At 26.8% G+C, this 20,072-nt stretch overlaps 2 protein-coding genes across 2 annotated transcripts; one reads left to right on the forward strand and one right to left on the reverse strand.

Annotated features, from left to right (window-relative positions):
- Nucleotides 1-58: 58 nt before the first annotated feature.
- LOC127241888 (probable disease resistance protein At4g27220) lies at nucleotides 59-6,228 on the reverse strand. Its single transcript, XM_051261155.1, has 3 exons — nucleotides 6,055-6,228; nucleotides 1,467-4,404; nucleotides 59-121 (listed from the first exon to the last, which is right to left on the reverse strand). Exon 2 carries the CDS (start codon nucleotides 4,385-4,387, stop codon nucleotides 1,547-1,549), a length of 2,841 nt encoding a protein of 946 aa, XP_051117112.1. The 5' UTR covers nucleotides 4,388-4,404; nucleotides 6,055-6,228; the 3' UTR covers nucleotides 59-121; nucleotides 1,467-1,546.
- A 6,317-nt stretch (nucleotides 6,229-12,545) lies between these two features.
- On the forward strand, nucleotides 12,546-17,004 carry LOC127241864 (PLASMODESMATA CALLOSE-BINDING PROTEIN 3). Its single transcript, XM_051261096.1, has 4 exons — nucleotides 12,546-12,745; nucleotides 12,942-13,181; nucleotides 13,281-13,314; nucleotides 16,427-17,004. The coding sequence occupies exons 1-4, from the start codon at nucleotides 12,694-12,696 to the stop codon at nucleotides 16,674-16,676; spliced, it is 576 nt and encodes a 191-aa protein (XP_051117053.1). The 5' UTR covers nucleotides 12,546-12,693; the 3' UTR covers nucleotides 16,677-17,004.
- Nucleotides 17,005-20,072: the final 3,068 nt, after the last annotated feature.

A 20,072-nucleotide genomic window follows, 5' to 3' on the forward strand; every position in this document is an offset into this window, starting at 1 on the left:
ATCCATCTCTTATAGCAAAATTTCTTATCTATGTATTTTTGAAATGTCATCAAGTTGCCTTACCTTATCAGCAAAATCTCTTTTGAGGATGATAAAATGTGCATATGCAGATTGTTTTATCCTGTATATGAGCAATTCAACTCTATTAATATTATTAATTTTAAATTTAATTATTTATATATATATATATATATACAAGGTTAAAGAAACAAAATAAGATCAAAAACACACTCCAACCCTGTAATTAGGAGACATTTGACTAGTAAGGAGTGGTCGGAATTAGTGTAATGGATCAAGCCTGCCACACAGGACTTGTCTGGTGTGGCTTATCTAGATTATGTAGTATGTAGGTTATTGCTCATTCCTAGAGTTTTTCTCATTAAGATAGCGACCGTGGATTTCCATATCATTAAGACGGGAGGTGATGGCTTGCAACTTTTTAATTGAGCCAAGCGAAACTCGAAACTTAAAGCTCTGATATCAGAAATAAATGATCGACTCACCTAAAAACTCTGATACACATCATATTATTTATTTATCTACAAATGAGAGTCAACTAATACGCCCTTTCAAGGGCAGGGGATAAACACCACCAAACTAAACTTGCCCGTGGACGACAACAAATAGGGACAGTAAGACTCAAACTCGAGACCTAAAAACCATCTCATCCAAAACCTAATTGTCATCGGAAATACCATATCCAACACTTACTTTTTCATTAAATCATTATATCCAAAACATAATTTCGATTAAAGAATATTCACATCCAAACCATCAAAGTACCCCAGCCGCAAACATAAAGTTGTGCACACCATTTTATATCAATCTTAATATAATCAAACCTAGTGATGTTCTAACAATCACATGACCATCCTATTCATACCAAAAGGATATGTCAAGCTTCATAAAATTGAACTGATCCAAAAAGGCAATCAATACAAATAAATATTACAAGCGGCAACAAGGCTTAAAATTGTAAAAGTAAGATCTATAAATCTTGAAGAAAATGTTTTTAGACATATAAAAAAATATATCTACATTAAATCAAAATATAACTAAAAATAAACGCACAAAGATTATTTAACCTTAAACTAAATGTTGTTACACAATTCGGATTTGGTATTTGAGCCTGTATGATCTATTCTCTTGGTTTATTTAAATAGACTTAGGGATACGAAATCTGTAACTTGTAACCTTGCCGTCGTGAATAAATCTGTTCTCCATTTTTGTCCGTAGACGTACCCAACATGTTGTTGGTGAGCCATGTAAATCTGTGTCTTCTTTACATTTTCTGTTTGTTATTTAATTATTAATCCTAATCCGTCACAACAGGTAATTACGAATGGACAAAGTGAGCCTTAACATATATATTGAAGGAAAATATTTTTCATCGAAATAAAGAAAAATTCATTTATATTCAAGTAAAGTATAACTAAAAAGAAAGGTGGAAAAGATATTAATGTAACCTTAAAATGAATGTTCTTAGACAGTTTGGAGTCTCCAGCTTCAGTCTGTTCGTGTAATTCCACCTACTATGCCTTCAACTTCATAGCCATTTAATGAATGGTTGCAGGAGAGAATGGTGTGAGGGATGCCCCAACTCCAACTTCTCCCACCATTTCTTCTCAATGTTCATTAACTGAATAGCTTCGATGGCTGCCGTAGGCACATCATCATCGTATGGCTGTCCGAAAACCAAAGAAAACTTGTGCAATGCAGTGCATTCATACAATGTAATTTCACGAATCGAGCAGCAGCAGACCGTTGTCGAATAGCAGATGCTCTTCAAATTCTGCAGATTTTGAAGATATAGACACTCTAGTTTGGGGAGCTGGCAGACCATGGATGCTTCTCCTAATTGCAGCTTCATTTCAAATATCTCTTCTAACATTCCACAATCAGCAATTGTGAGATTTTTCAGGTTCTGGAGATGCGACGCTGGTAGCCCGAGCTTCTTCATCTTGGTGCACCTATAAATACGCAGGTCGTTAAGTGATGAGAAAGTGCCGTGTGATGAGATGGATGCTGATGATGAAGATGCCGATTGTTCGAACCTCCAAAGGCACTCTATTCCATCACAATCCCCAATTTCCAACTTTTTTATTGAAGCGGGATTAATGAAAACCCGTTTGAGATCTTCCACTAAACACTTGCTCAACCCCTTACACTTGATCAATCGAAGATATTGGACGTCTCTGGCCGGTGTAGTCACGTCTCTGTCTTGTCTTGAATCGAAGTTACAATCATGGAACTCCAAGTGATTATACTCCCACCAGTCTGCATTATTATTACTGTCAGATCCTATAGCAATGGAGTAAGCTAAACCTGGCCTGTTTCTCATCAACAAATTATAATCATCAACATCTTTCAGTCTCCCTCTAAACTCCTCCACATGCTTCAACTCATGTATTTCTTCCACTGGAGAATATATCTTATGAGGAAGATAAAGGCTTTGAAGATACGTGAACTTCGATACCAAACAGCTTGGTAACATCTGCAAGCTGCGGGTGCCATAAAATGACAAAAAGTTGAGATTGGATAATTCTTCCATCCCTTGAGGCACTTGTTGTATTCCAGTGTTTGTGAGATCCAATTCCCTCAAATTCTTCAGTTTTCCCAAGTAGGGCAAACATTCGAGCTTAGAACAATCCACGAGGATCAACCCTTTGAGGCTTTTCATGTCTGAGAAAGAATCTGGTAACCTCTCAATACCAGTCTCAGACAAATCAAGAATGGACAGGCTGCACATATGTAAGAAGAATGAATTCGGTATGATGTGCAAGTGACTATTTTTCGCCAAAAGTAATGTTGATAACTTAGGACAGTTTGGAGACAATCCATCCGGTATTGTTCCTATGTCGTTATACATCAAAGACATCTTCTCAATGTCATTGCCCCATTCTTCTTCAGTCGGAATATCCTTCAATAAATAGTGCCCGGCTATTACCACAGTCTTTCTTTCCACAATCTTTAGTGCCATAGCTCTAACCAAATCATGCATCTTCACACTGTTTGAATCTACTCTTTCTAGTAAACAAACATTCACCAATCTGTCGACTATGGCGCGACCTTGGATAAACAGTTGTTTCCTGCTATCTCTTTTGTCCATGAACTGCTCTAAAATAAAATATCGGATCAAATCCTTTTCCCGTATCTTATAATCTTCTGGATATAAGGAGCAATATAGGAAACAATGTTGAAACTTTGAATACCCGTTGCTCTTTCCTTCACATCGATCCAACCGGTCAAAGCTATATTTGAGAACTTTAAATACATATTCTTCCATGTCATCTTGCCCCAGTATGGATGCCCTTAATTCCACCAGTGCATCACTCCATACATGAACCTCAGTCTCACCCTTCATGCTTCCTGCTATGGTGATAACACCCAACGGCAAACCGTCACATACTTTCACCATACACTTGGCGATTTCCAGGACGTCTGAAGTTAGATTCACATGTTGTCCAAGTGTATCTTTAAATAAGATCCACGCTTCATTTTCTTGCAACGTCTCCACCTTCATTATTTTGTTGCAATCAAATTGATCACACACTTTTTTTGAGCGAGTCGTTATCACTATTTTACATCCGTCCACAGAGAGAGGATCTCCCAACTTTTTCAAATCAATATGCTTCCAAACATCATCCATTATAATAACAAGGTTTTTTACTTTGGATAGCATTGCATTCAATCGCGATGCTCTTTTATCTTCGTTCCTCTCATCTAAGAGACTGTAGCCTACGGATTTGGCTATTTCTTCTTGCAACATTGAGATTGTAAACTCTTGAGAGATCGTGATCCATACAACATGCTCGCCACTTTGCTCTTGAAGACAATTATTTACATGCTTGGCAAGTGTTGTTTTTCCGACACCCCCCATGCCATAAATCCCAATGCTCGACACCCCATCAGACGACAAGAAACTCAAAATTGTTTCCAAATTTTTCTTGAATTGCTCACCTACTAACTCCTCAACACAAAACTTGTCTCCCTTGATCTCATAATCATCAACTACAAGCTCGCCAAAATGCTGCCTTTGCTCAACCAGCTCGCGCACTCTTGCTTCTAGTTTTGCTGCTCGACCTCCACCAAAGAATTGAGTCACAAAGCCTTCCATTTGCATTTCACTTTCCAACATACCAAGTTCATTGTCAATTGATTGAACTTGTTCTAACCAATCGCCAACTTCTCGTTTCCTTTTCCTTTTCCCAGACTGCTCATCCCTCTTGATTGCATCTTCGACATCAGATGCTTTAGCGCGCAGTAACCTTATGTTAATTCGAAGAGATTCCAAGGTGGCCTTGTCGTTTTTGGTCAGAGCAATGTCGACCAACTTCTCTGCTAACTTGGACAAAAATGTCTCGCCCAACTTGTACATGAACTCCATCTTATCCTTTACGCTTCCTGCCCAAAAAACACACACATGGATAGCATATAATCAACAAATATTATTCGATATTACGGTACAAAAAAGCATCATATTCCTCAACAGTGGATTGGTAGAAAATATTAGCCACGGGAAATGGTAGAGTTGAATTAAAAAATATCAGGCTAACAGAAGAGTTGGATCAGTTGATTTTTTTCTTGAAACGTGATTAAAGCTACTATTACAATTAAAACTACTTTTCATAACAATATACATGCACTTGGTATTTGTGAACAAGTCATTGGAAGCATAAATTGATAAATAAAATAAGGGAAAAAATCAATTTTGGTCTCAATATAATCAAAATTTATCAATTTTGATCCCAATATAAAAAAAAAAAAAACTTATCGATTTTAGTCCCAATATATACAATTTCAATCAATTTTGGTCCTATTATAAACAATTTCAATCAATTTTGGTCTCACCGTTAAAAAACTAACAGAAATTGCTGATGTGGACATACCGGAGCTGACGTGGCAGTTGACCTGAAAAGTATACGGCCATGTACAATTATACACGACCATGTTGTAACATAGCCCTGTATATTTCAGTGTATAATTATACATGGTCATGTTGTTACACGGCCATATATAATTCTACATGGCCGTGTATCTTCCAGTTTCGGTCTAAAATTTTATTTTTTTGTTATATTTTTTAATTTTATTTTTTTTGAATTTAGAATAGTTGATATAGTTAAAATGAAAAAAAAAATCAATAATAATCATAATATAATTTAAATGTATCAATTTTAGTTCAAATATAAATATTTATCGAGTATGTTATTTTGGAAGATTTTGTCTAAAATTCTACTATTTAGCAAAAAAAAATAAAATAAATTTCTCTTACAAACATCCAATTATTGTATTGAAATAATAAATTAATTTTTAATACTACTATAATATACAAAATTTAAAAATAGTTGTGTAATATAAGAGGAAATTTTTTTATGAATAATAACAATTTAGACAAAACCTTTCAAAAAAACATACTCGATAAATATTTATATTTGAACTAAAATTGAAACATTTTAATTATATTATGATTATTATTGATTTTTTTTTTCATTTTAAATATATCAACTATTCTAAATTCAAAAAAAAAAAAATTTAAAAATGTAAAAAAAAATAAAATTTTAGACCGAAACAGAAAGGTACACGGCCGCATAGGATTATATATGGCCGTATAACAACATGATCATATATAATTATACACTGAAAGATACATGGTCATGTAACAACATGGTCGTGTATAATTGTGCATGGCCGGCCGTGTAATAACATGAACATGTATAATTATACACTGAAATATACATGGCCATATAACAACATGGCCGTGTACTTTTCGGGTCAACTGACACGTCAGCTCCGTTATGTGCACGTCAACAATTTCCGTTAATTTTTTAATTGAAATTGTATATATTGGGACTAAAATTGCTGAGTTTTTTATATTGAGACCAAAATTGATAAATTTTGATTAGATTTGGACCAAAATCGATTTTTTGCCATGAAATAAACATGCTATGTTCAACAAAATCAAAAGATAATATAAAATACACACATTAGAGAAAGACCTTAGGATCGCAACAGAAACAAAGAACAAAAAAGGTCGAGTTGGAGGATGATGATTACCTGGGCTCAAATGAAATTCAAGGGGAGATTGCACTACTGCAGAAATACAATTTCGAAACTGTAAATGAAGAATTAATGAGATCTGAAAGGAAATAGAAGAAGAAGAAGCAGCAGCAGCAAAACCCCAATGCAATAATGCAGAAGCAAAAATAAATGTTGACTCGTGAGTCAAGTTTTTTCACTGCAACGAGAAAATGGAAATTTCTCCATAGACGCTACGAAAAAGCAGAAGAAAGTGTGCCTGTCATATTTAAAGTAAATATTAATTTATTTTTTCTTTTTTTTTAATTTTATATTTTATATTTAAATATTAATTATTTTATTAAAATATACTGCTAATAAAAGGACATAAAGCAAGCGATGAATAGAAGGTAACATTTGTTTATTTATTTATTTTTTATATATATATATATATATATTTCATTCCCTATTAAAATTGTTGACCAATCATTTACTTTTACCTTTTGTAAAATAAAGATAGGGTATGTTTGTCGGGGATTGAATTTTCAATTCACTGTTCATCCTTTTTTTTTTTTTTTTTTTTTTAAATATTAAATTAAACACTTTTTTTTATTTTTTATATTATATTAAAAATCAATTTTATATTCAAAATATCACACCAATACCTATATCACGTTATACTACTATTCAAATTCAAAATTTTTACTATTCATATTCTAACTTAAAATTCAAACCCCATAAAAACACACCCAAAGTCTTAACCCAACTTTTATAAACAGTTGAGTGGATCAATTTTTGTTTATTATGAAAGGACAAATTAAATTAGGTTTTGAAAAACCAGAATTTTTAACAGTTATTATTATTATTTATTGATAATTTTCTTTCGATATAAGGGTGGCAATTCGTATTTTCATATCGTGTTTATATCGGGTCGAGTCATGGAGTAAATAAAAATTGTCAATCCGAACTCAAAATTTGACCTAAAACCCTGGATCCAAACACCATACGAATTCTTTCAGATTGGGTTCAGGTTGACCTGATTTAATTTCAGGTCACCTGAAACCCGAACAAACCTGACATGAAATAGACTGAAAAACTTTTTAAAAAAAAAAAATTAAATCAACCTAAAACAAATCATTTTTATTTAATCTTTTATATTATTTTATATTTAAAATAATATAAATATTATAAATTAAATTAATAATAATACATAATTTCAGGTCAATCCGAAACACAAACCCAAAACCCAACCCAATTTTTAAATTTCAGGTTATCATGTCAACCCGAAACCCGACCGAACACGACACAGATTTTTTTTATTTCGAATTCGAGTTGACCCGATTTTTTGCAAACTCAAATTTTAAAAATTTCAAATGAAACAAATTCGATTTTTCGAGTCGAGTTTAATTTTGACATCCCAAAATATAATGTAAAAATTGCCAAGCCAAAATCTACCAGTCGGCATAAATCTCAAGCTTGTAGGAAATAATATTTTTTTAATATTAAAAATAAAAATTTACTCTCCATCCCATATTAAATAAAATATTTTTTATTTTTATTTGTCTAGCCCAACTGTTAAATTTTATAGGGAAACTTTCATGTAACTGTCTAATTTTATATTCATATTTTTATTTACTCTCTATATATTAATTTTATCTTCTTTACTCTCTATTTTTACAAATTTATTCTTTTTCACTCTCTATTTATGTAAAAACACTATAATACCCTCATTTAATTTCTTTATCATTTTTTCTTCTATCCCAACTAAATTGTCTATTTTGCTTAGGTACGAAATTTTATAGATATTGTGTAATTAGTAAGTAATTAAGAAATATATTATAAAAATAATTAAAATTTAATAAAAATAATTATATATTAAGATTAATATAATTAAATAGTTTAATTAAAAAATAATTATAAATTTTGAATTTTAAAATGAAATTAAAATGTATTATTATATTTTCAAAACAGAAAATGACAAATTATATGAGACCGCATAAAAAAATTTGACAAATTAAATAAAACGAATAAAGTATTTTACTATTTTTATTTGTCTCATCTAAATTATTATTATAATAAAAACGTTTTCGTACTAATATTAAAATTACAAGCATCATATTTTATATATTGTTATTTTAGTAAAATTGTCAAAAATATTTTTACATAGACAATTTATTAATAAATTATTACTTCCTCCGTCTCACTTACTATATCTATATTTTCATTTTCATATGTCCCACCTACCATGTTTATTTTTCATCCGTCTCACTTATTTTTTCATTTTTCTTTTTTTTGAAAACGAATTATACATTTTAATTTTATTTTAAATTTTTAAAATTTTAATTAAACTAATTAGTTATTTTAATCTTAATTTATAATTACTTTTATTATACGTTAATTATTTTCACTAATTATTTTCACTTATTTTGTCATTTTTCCTTTTTTTTAAAACGAATTATACATTTTAATTTTATTTTAATTTTTTTAAATTTTAATTAAATTAATTAGTTATTTTAATCTAATTTATAATTATTTTTATTATACGTCAATTATTTTCACTTATTTTATCATTTTTTTTAAATGAATTATACATTTTAATTTTATTTTAAATTTTTAAAATTTTAATTAAACTAATCAGTTATTTTAATTTTAATTTATAATTATTTTTATTATACGTTAATTATTTTCACTTATTTTGTCATTTTTCTTTTTTTTTTTTGAAAACGAATTATACATTTTAATTTTATTTTAAAATTTTAAAATTTTAATTAAACTAATTAGTTATTTTAATCTTAATTTATAATTATTTTTATTATACGTTAATTATTTTCACTAATATATTCTTTATTTTTACTAATTATACCGCTCCTAAATTTTCGCATTTACAGTAGAATGGACATAGTATCCGGGACGAAGAAATTATTTTTTAAATTTATTAAAAAAAGTATACAGTTGAAATAAAAGAGTAATATATTAAAAATATTAATTAGTTTAAAATAAAATTATAATAATTAATGGCTATGGTTACATTGACTGGATTAATATTAATTTGCACCTATTAATATTTCACCACAAGGCAAATAGTATATATTAATTTAAAATTCAATAGAAACCTACTAATTTAAAGAAAAACAAATTTTCTAAATTAATATAAAATTTAAATTTAATTAATATCTAAATCAAACTTTTTCAAAGGAACACACCCTTGTGTTTATTTGATAATTATGTTTTTATTTTAATTTTTTTATTCAAATAATACTTTAAAATTTAAAGTATTATATAAAAAAATATGATTCACTAATAACAAATAAAAATAATAATTATTGAAATTGTAGCCATAAAAACGGGCAAAAGTTTTTATTTTTTTTATAACGCAGTCCCCGAAAGAAAGAGTAGTCTCGAGTCTCGACGAGAACCCGAGAGAAATGTGCCTGTATAGTCCCTGGACCTCTGCTCCACATATATTCACAATACACTGATACACTGTCATATGCTTTTTACTTTGTCTCCAACCGCAAAAAAAAAAAAAAAAAAAAAAAAAAAAAAAAAAAAAAATTCTATTTTAATATTCTATTTTATATTATTATTTTAAATAATTTTTTATATTTATAATTCACACTCAATTTTTATTATTAATTATGTATTCATCTGTTGTGATTTAATAAATTTTTTATAGTATAAATATTTATTTATCTATTATTAAAAAATAAAAAATAAAAATTATAAACAATAATTAAATAAATTTGAATGAACAACTAAAATTAGTACAACGCTTACTTCATTGGATATTTAGATAACTATTTATTTAAAATATAAGGATAATGTTTATTCAATGCAATGACTGTTTTTTTTATCCATTAATTATTTATTTATAAATAAATAATTTTATTTTACATTCTAACATTTCATAATGTTACTGTTGTTGTAAAAAAATAATAATTAATTTGTGATTATTTTTTTTATCTTAATATATTTATCTATGAGTTCAGTGGGTTACAAATTTTTTAATTAAAATAATTGATTAACAATATATATATTAATGTAATATTTTAATATAATAAAAAATATAAATATTTAATTTGACATTTAAAAAATAATAAATAATACAAATATGGGTCAAAAACCTTCAAATTTACTTGCTTTTGTTTTATTTTTACACTGGATTTGTATTCTAATTTTACATTTAGTTTGAAATAATAATTTAAAATGATATTTACATAAATACAAAAATATTCTTATTTTATATCATATTATTATTTTTACACCAAAAAATAAAAATAAAATTATCTTTATATTTTGATACTATAATTCAATAAAATATTAAAAACAAATGAAAACATTATTAATGTACACGGAATATAGTTTTATTTTATTTTTTAAAGAAAACTAAATCAGTATAGTTAATTTTCTTAGGGTTTGTTTGTTTGGGAGATTGGATTTAATTTTTACTATTCATCTCTTTTTTTTTTCAAAAAATATTAAATTAAACACATATTTTTTTATTTTTTATATTATACTAAAAATCAATTTTACATTCAAAACATCGTATCAACCCCTATTTATATCACATCGTACAACTATTCAAATTCAAAATTTTTATTATTCAAATTCCAATTCAAAATTCAATCCCAAACAAACACTCATAGAAAAAAAAACTCCCAAATTAATAGAGCTTTAGTAATGCGAAAAGACTTATGTATCCTTAATATATTTTGATCAATTGGTTTGTTTATTTATCTTTTCATTAAGTTTTATTGTTTCAATAATTATATGAATATTTATATTTTTTTATAAGAATTTAAAATTATATAATATATAAATTAAAATCAAAGAATTATTAAACATAGCATAAAGAGGAAGAAAACTACACTCTCTAATATTGAAAATATATTTAAATTATTTTTATTGATTTTTTTTTTTTCTAAAAAATTAATAAAGTTAATGAATGATTGTTATTAAAAGTCATCATGTTATGCCCCACTTTTTATTAAAATAATATTCTCTCATATCTAGGTTGTGCTTTGGTGGGAGTTTATATTTTAAATAATAAAAATTAAAATTAAAAATTTAATTTAATATTATATAAATAAATATTAATATGATAGTTTAATTGATACTCTTTTTTTCCGGATATTATATCTGCTTTTATTATGAATATTAAAATTTAAAAAGAATATAATTAATAAATAATTAATAATATATTTAATAAAAATAATTATAAATTAAAATATTTAATTAGTTCAATTAAAATCAAAATTATTATCAATAAAAAAAATTAAAATTAAATTAAAATGTATAATTATTTTCATAAAAAAATATAAAAAAACGTATAAAAATAGAAATATAAATATGATAAATGAAACAAAGATAATATAATTTTAATTATTTTATTTAAAATAAATATAAGTTAGTTCACATAGTATTTTTAATACAACGATACTGATAAATATTATTAAAATAATTTATACACATTAAAACACTATCGTATATATTTATATGCTTATAAAAAGTCAAGGATTGAATATAAAATACTCTTTTTGTTTCGGTTCATTTTACTGAAAACAAAAATTTGTAAGAGACTAATAAAATAATTAAAATATATCAATGAAATTAATTATTATATAATAATAATTATAAATTAAATTAAAAATAATTAATTAATTTAATTAAAATTTAAAAATTAAAAAATTTAAAATAAAATTAAAATGTATAATTTTTTTTTTAAAAAAAATTCTTTCAAAAAATTAATTCACCAAACATCTAAATTAACTATTTAATTCATCAAACAACTAAAAATTATTTAATAAATTAAATTTAAAAAAAAAATTGTTTCCAAACACCTCTTAATTATATATATTTCCTTTCCCCTACCTTAGCTTATACATTCTCTATTTTTGTACGTTTAGTACATAATTTTTTTTTTATTTTTTTTATAATTATTACTTCATTATTTTATATAAATATTTTTATATAGAGAGAGTATATTCTTTTCAGTTTAGTTATTCTATCTCAATGTATCGTATCTCTTCCGAATCGACTTATCACCATCTGCCACATGTATTTAATTTTTTTATTTTTTTTATTTTTGTTTATAATTTATAATTTTTTTTTTTTTTTTTTGTTTTAAAAATACAAATATCGGATGATGATAAAATGCTATAGGAGGGAGACACAATAATTTTTTGTTTTAAAAATACTCTATCGGTCCAGCTAAAAAGTATATATATTTCTATTTTGGGATATAAAGTAAATATTTCATTAAATACCTCCATTTTCTTCACAAATATTCTTACTTTACATCACATTATTATTTTTATACTAAAAAAAGGCAAAAATATCAATTTACTACTTTTAATTATTCACTATAATTAAAATACTATTATTTTTTAAATATCACACCAAAAATAAATATTTACTTTATGTGTAGGCGGACGGGATATATTTTTTGATATAAAAAATACATAGTTTGAATAAAGTAAAAAATTGATAAATTGATAACAGCAGTGAATGAATTGATGAATATCTTTCCTGAAACAACTACAAAACAAAGGATAAGTGTCTCTGTCTCTCTCTCTCTCTCTCAACACACTTCCCAATCTTCTCCTGCTGAAGAACACCGCCGTTTATCTGCAACAACACTCCGCATCGTCTTCTTGCTGAACTCTACCCTTCCTTCTCATGGCGGTTCTCGTCTTCCTGCTACTCCTTTCAGCCATGGCTGGTCGTTCAGGTACGCCTTTTATTCTTCCCTACTAAAACCAATTTACCGGCCGGCGAAATGTGGTGGCGCCGTCGCCCGTCTGCTGATTTTATTTCAATTTAGGGCTAAACGTTTTTGTTTCCTGCAATTTCCTGCCACTCCACTCGCCGGAGAACTAAACCTAGAGCAGATGAAATTAATCCTGGCCGTTGATTTGCGCGTGCAGGTGCCACGTGGTGCATCTGCAAGGACGGCTTGAGCGACTCCGTTTTGCAGAAGACTCTGGACTATGCATGCGGAGCCGGGGCGGACTGCAACCCGACCCACCAAAACGGGCCCTGCTTCAACCCGAATACCGTCAGGGCTCACTGCAGCTACGCCGTCAATAGCTATTTCCAGAAGTATCGCCAGACTCCGATGGCCTGTGATTTCGCCGGCACTGCTACCGTCACTAGCTCCGATCCTAGTCAGTTTTCTTCTCCATTTTTCATACCACAAACCCTAATTTTATATTTCCCCCATTTTAATCTCATTCAATTTTTGGTATATTTTTATTGTTTTGCAGGCCTGGCTGGTTGTGCATACCCTGCAACTGCAAGGTAAATTATACTTACTCCTGTCCTCAAATTGGATTTTTATACTTTTACATATTTTAATATGAATATATATATTGTTTACCATTTTTTTTTCTTAAAAATAACTATATGACTCCAAAACTATAGTTATTTTTTCATTATTATTATACAATTATCACTGTTTTTTACACTAATATACCCCCAAGGCTAAAAGTCATTTATCTATACTTTTGACCAAACTTTTGTCCAATTATCAATATAATATCAATATTTTTTAAATTCCGTGTCCAAGATAATAAGATTATACTTTTGGGACGGAGAAAGTATAATTTTTAGTACTCCCTCCGTCCCATAAGAAAGTACAATTTTTTTTATTTTAATCCGTCTCGTCACAAAGTATTTATTTTTTTTTTAGTAACTGTACTATTTATTTAACATTACAAATACCCTTACAACTTACAATATATTATACAAATGTCATTACCTTTATATCACACAATACTAATAAGGTTATTTTAGTCATTTTTATTTTATTCCTACTATATTTTAATATAATACTAATATTTTTAAAATCCCGTGCTAGCAAATGAATATATAGTTATGGGATGAAGGGATTAAAAAAATTTAAATAAAATACATTTTTCTTCAAAAAAAAAAAAAAAAAAATAGAATCAAATAACAGATAAAGAAGATATATATATATATATAATTCTTGGATGAATGCATACATTGATAGACATGAACAGAGTGCATTTTGTTGCATTTGGAATGTTGTGTTTGGAAAATTTAACCTAGAATAAGTAGCCATTGAATGCAATGATTTATTTATTTATTTATTTAATGTAATGATTTAAAGCTAGGATTTGCATACTGTGCAAAAAGGGTAAAACCAGATAAACACGCTTTAATTATAATGTGTGGGGTGGACCATGATCGTGGGTTCGAACTATAGTTAGTGCAGCGTAATTTGGTATATCGGATCTAATTTGCAGGTTATAGAAGTAGATAGATAAAAAATAAAATGAGTTATTATGAAAATTTTATTAAAGAATTAATAAAGAAAATTATAAGGTGAATAAAAGATAGTGATAAATTAATTATATTATTTATAAATAAATAATAAAACTACATATAAATAAAATTGTTTACTGTACTGATTTATACATAAATTATCTAAAGAGTATTTAGATAATGATGTTTAATTACTTAGTAATCATAAGTTATAATAGTATTTTATTATTTTTTATATAATTAATAATATTGTTAGTTTTAAATAAATTTAATGTATATGATAAAAAAAATATAGAATATGAATTTAAATATTTAAAAATTATATGACAATAAATAATGCTACGCAATATGAATATAATTTTGTAGAGAAAAAAATTTTCTATAAATAAAAAAATACGTTATATAAAAGGTGTTAATTTTAAATATAGATAAAAATATTTGATTTTTAACTAGAAATATAAATAAAGAGATTTTGAGTGGTCTTACGTGATATATGTTATATACTTAGTTAAATCGACTTATACTTCTTAAATAAATTTTGATTTAATAAATTTTTTATCCAAAATAGAAAAATATCAATAGTTATAAAAAAATACTCCCTCCATCCAGTAAAAAGGATTGCGTTTGCTTTTTTCCACGTAGATTTTTGAATATTAATATTATATTGGATTGCAGTAAAAAAAAATAAAAATACACCTATTAGTATGGTAATATAAAAGTAATGACATTTGTTTAATATATTATAAGTTGAAAGAATATTTATTACGTGAAGTAAGTAGTATAATTACTAAATTAAGAAACGGTAACCTTTCAATGGGACAGAAGGAGTATATATATATATATATATCAATTAAATAGTTATGTATAGATAGAAATGTGAATGGGTGAAAGTGACACTACAGTGGTGGGCATAAGTGATGATGGCAGTCTCTTGTCATGGGGATGGTGAAAAGGCCTAATGCCCAAAATGGGCCCCACCTCAATTTCAAATTTGAATCAATTATTATCGAAGAAATAAATTCACTTTGATGCCCAATTTGACTTTGCTTATTGGAACAACAGGGAATTTGAATTTATAGCAATTTGCAAAAGTGATTATTCACTTTATGTTGTTTTGAATTGCTCACTGTTTTTGCTTTCTTTTGTCAATTAGTATTGAATGAGAGATTGAAGTTTTAGGTAAGCTTAGAGTTTTTATTTATGTATGGAATGTGGAGGGGACCCGACTTGTTGCTGTTTTTGTTGGACCGAAAATGATTGGTAATAAATAGTGAAAGAATTATTTATTCTCGAATAAAGTATCGTATAATGGCTGGATGGTAGTGTAACATTCGTGGGGTGGGGTGTAGAACTAAAGTCTAAATGGCGTTGTCGTATTTAGTCTTTTTTTTTTTTTTTTCTTTTTATACATATATATATATGAGATTGAGGTCGAGTAATTTTTAGTTTTTACATATTTTGTTGCCTAGATGATTTTATGTAAGTTTGATGGGCATATCTCAACATATGCTATACAAAGGCGGCATATATTTATACATATCTCAGCATATGTATAATACAACATATGTCAGCATATGCTGGACTATGTGTAAATATATACTAGTTATGTGTATGACATATGTTGATTCAATCAAATCAGCATCATGCTGAATTGGCCGGATCAACGTAGAATCCGCAGCCAAATTTGATAGTAGTGTACTAATTTATTCGTCATTAATATTCGATTTCTAGTAAGAAATTACTACATAGTAGATTTGATGCGAAATTGTTTGGAGAATGATAGTTTAATCTTGTCGTAGCATTGAAAGGCCAAATAATGCATGGTCATGTAGAATGTCACCTAATACGGACGAAACTTTTCGGCTTTAGTGCTTTTATTGTTATATTTGTCTTCATTATGTTTGGATTCTTTCACGCTATATCACCGTAGAAAGTGATGCTAGTTATAGTGATAGTTTACATTTTTCCGAGAATTTAGCATGGCATTTTGTCGCATTCATTGTTTCGTTCTAATCGATTCAAGAATCATAAGTTCGATAGAGATTATGGATTCCACATATGTGCTCTAAACATAATTTTTCATTAAAATACATGTCTAATCGATCCTTTCTGTTGGTATCGACAGCTCTACAACTCCGGTGACGACAGTCCCGGGTACTAACACCGGCGCCACGCCCACCACCACCGTCTCGAACGGCGGTTCGCCTTTCATAACGACCCCCAACACAGCCGGTGGGGTACTAGGCGGGTCGGGCAACGGTCTAAGCCCAATGGGAACTAACGACTTCAACAATGGAGGGATCCGACGCCTCCCCATGGCCTTCCTCTTGTACTTCTCCATATTCGTCGCCTTCTTCGCACTACTTCTCTTGTGATCTTGAACATTATCGATGAACGCAAGCACAGCTCAATATCCTTATGAAAAATGACGACGACGATGATGGCGGGATCTAGAGACAAACCCTTTGGCCTGTTTGTTTTTGGTTCGAAGTTGTTTGTTTTGGCATATGTGGTGTATTTAGGGATGGTTCTTTTTTCTTTTTTTTTTTTTAATTTTATTTTTTAAATCTCTAGGACAAGATCGATCGATCACAAGACCATATGGATATGCTTACAACTATATTTGTACGCATGTATGTACGTGGCTAAGTGTTATTTTGATGCATTTATTTTGTAGCTCTTAATCTAGGGGGTATTTACATTTGTTTTTGAGCTTTTGAATTTATTATTAAATCATATAAAAATAAATATAAATAAAAAAAATAAAAATTATAACTATATGTATTTTGTTTTGAAGTATGGTATTGATTTGTTAGGAGCTTGATACATTTATTCTAACCACTAAATGTATAATCAAATAGATTGGCTATTAGATTCGGCTGGAGTTTATCCAGTGGACACTTTCGGATAGCGGCTGAGGATTTCTACGTCATCCAAAATAAAAATCAATCCCTTCCACTGACTAACTTTTAAATTTGTTATTAGTATGATATTATGTGCGTTTGTTAAAGTAAGATCTAAAAAAAAAAAATTCATGTTAGATATTAATTTATAACATAATATTCTTTTTTAATATATATATATATATATATATGGGAATCAGCCGCCGTTATTCGAAAGTGCGTACTGGGTAAACCCTCGGTCGAACCTCATACTATGCAAATCAGGCCCGACCGAAAAGTCACACTAAGCGAACCATGAATGGAAGGAGACCTAAGGCGTCGGGGACCTCTCAATTGAAAATTTGTGTTCGGTGTTTTGTTTGATTGTGGTTTAAAATTGATTTGAAATAAGATGTTATTTATATTTTTGTTTAAATATTATTTTAGTGTAATATATTGTGATAAAAGATAGTATATTTTTATTGAAAAATATGTAAATGAATAATGTTATTTTTAATTTGAAATATTAAAAGAACAAACACATTCGAATTTCATTAATGAATAACAATGATTGATATATATATATATTTTTTAATAACATAGACAGTCTTTATTTGTCGAGTGCATTTTGGATAAACTCTGGCCGAACTTAATACTCTGCAAAATAAACCGACAACAATAATTGGTATTGACTTGATGGTGTGAGGATAAATTTGTGACGTTGAAGCTTTTAAAAGCTTTTGCATTGATTCAAAATAAAATAAAATAAAATAATTCATTTTGCAGAGATTTTGGTAAAAGTATTATTCTTTACTATCATAAATTACATCATATTAAAAATATTAGACCTGCTATATAATTTCAGTTTGTTCACATTTACAAAATATTTAAATAAAAATATAATAATATTTTTTTTTTTTAAAAAAAGAAAAATATATAAACAATTATAGTAATATTTTCACATGTCTCCGTAACTAACAACCAAAACTATCAAAATTTTCCAAAATATCAAAAGAACACTTTTTAATTGATTGGACATAAAACAATCAATAATAATTAAATATAGAATATATTGATAAAAATAATTATAAAAATACTTTTAATTTTCTATTTTTTAAAGAAATTATGATATTTTATAGAAATATATTAATATATTATTTTTTAAAATATTATATCTAATTATTATTAAATAATCAAAACAAAACTAGAAAATAAACACGCATTTAGTTTTATAATAAAAATAGTGGATTTGTTCGTCATTTGTTTTTATATGATACGATATATATATTTTTTATTCACTCACAAATTCAATTTTTTAATACAAAATATTATATATTATCAATATAATTTTTTTTTTGTACATAATGTCAAATAAATTTATAAACAAACACTTAATAAACAAATACAAAAAAATAAATATTTTATGTTTGAAGTATATACTAATAAATCTTTTATAATATTCCATCTTTTTTACATTCTTGTTTTTACATTAAAATATTATTATTTTAGTTTTTTAATAATATTATATTTTAGTATTTTCAATTGCGATTCTAAAAATAATTATAAACAATAGAAAACAATTTTTATAAAAGTAAACAAAAATAAAATCTAATACTCATTACAAGAAATTAAAAAATCAAAAAGTTCAAACTAAAATACTACTATTTCCGTCCCATAACAAAGTATTTATTTTTCTATTTTAGTTCGTCTCATAACAAAATATTCATTTTCATTTTTAGTAATTTTACTATCTACCTAACTAACGTTACAAATACCCTTACAACTTACAAGATATTACACAAATGTCATTACCTTTATATCATACATACTAATAAAGTTATTTGAGTTATTTCTACTTTATTCATACTATATCCCAATATAATATTAATATTTATAAAATTACGTGCAAAAAAACAAATGAATATTTACTTATGGGACGGAGGGAGTATTTCGTATCATAGGTTTTTGTTTCTAAATATTTGAATATTAATTATTATATCTCTATTAGTATCTTATGATACAAAGCAATACAAAATGACAAAATATCTCTATTAGTTTTTTTATAATACAAATACAAATAAAATTTGTGAGGTAAATTATAAGATATTTTTAAAATTAAATACAATAACGCAAAAGACAATCAATACATTTCTTACAAAAGGGAGGTAGTAATGCATAAATTATATAACATCCCATTGTATTTTACTAAAAATGCGCAAAACACAATGTGTTTTATTTACAGTATGAAACTCCATTGTGTTGATGTAAAATTTGCACGAAACACTCAATTGAGTGAAATTTGTGTGATGTTTGTGTATTTTTGTTATTTTTTTTGGATATATTGTGTAATTTTTATTTTTTAAAAAATAATATGTAATTTTATTTTTTTTTGAAAAATAATGTATAATATTAGTTTTCGGAAAGTGATATAGTAATTTTATTTTTAAAAAAATGATATATAATTTTACTTTTCAAAAAGTGATATATAATTATATATATATATTTTTAAATAATGTGTAATTATATATGTTTGAGTTATATTGTAAAAAAAATTAAAGTCGATTTGTAATTTATAAATATAAAAAGTCATATAAAATAATATAAAAGAGGAATACATAGTAATATACTTCTTAAAGTGAAGATTGAAGTTTATGGTTGGAATAAAATTCTGTAGATCAACTGTTTTATCATCGTATCTATTGCAAAAATAAAGTAACAGATTGAAGAAGAAAGTTTTATAAAGAAAAAAAATATAAAATAATTTAAATAATTAAAAACTATAAAAATAAATAATAGATCAATTATTTATTTATTTATTTTATTCTAAATAATTATTTAAAATATTTAAAATGTTTTTTTTTTTTTAACTTTACATTAATAAAAATTAAT

This window comes from Andrographis paniculata, unplaced genomic scaffold (genome assembly GCF_009805555.1).
Source record: "Andrographis paniculata isolate CXL003 unplaced genomic scaffold, ASM980555v1 Contig83END, whole genome shotgun sequence".
NCBI lineage: Eukaryota > Viridiplantae > Streptophyta > Magnoliopsida > Lamiales > Acanthaceae > Andrographis > Andrographis paniculata.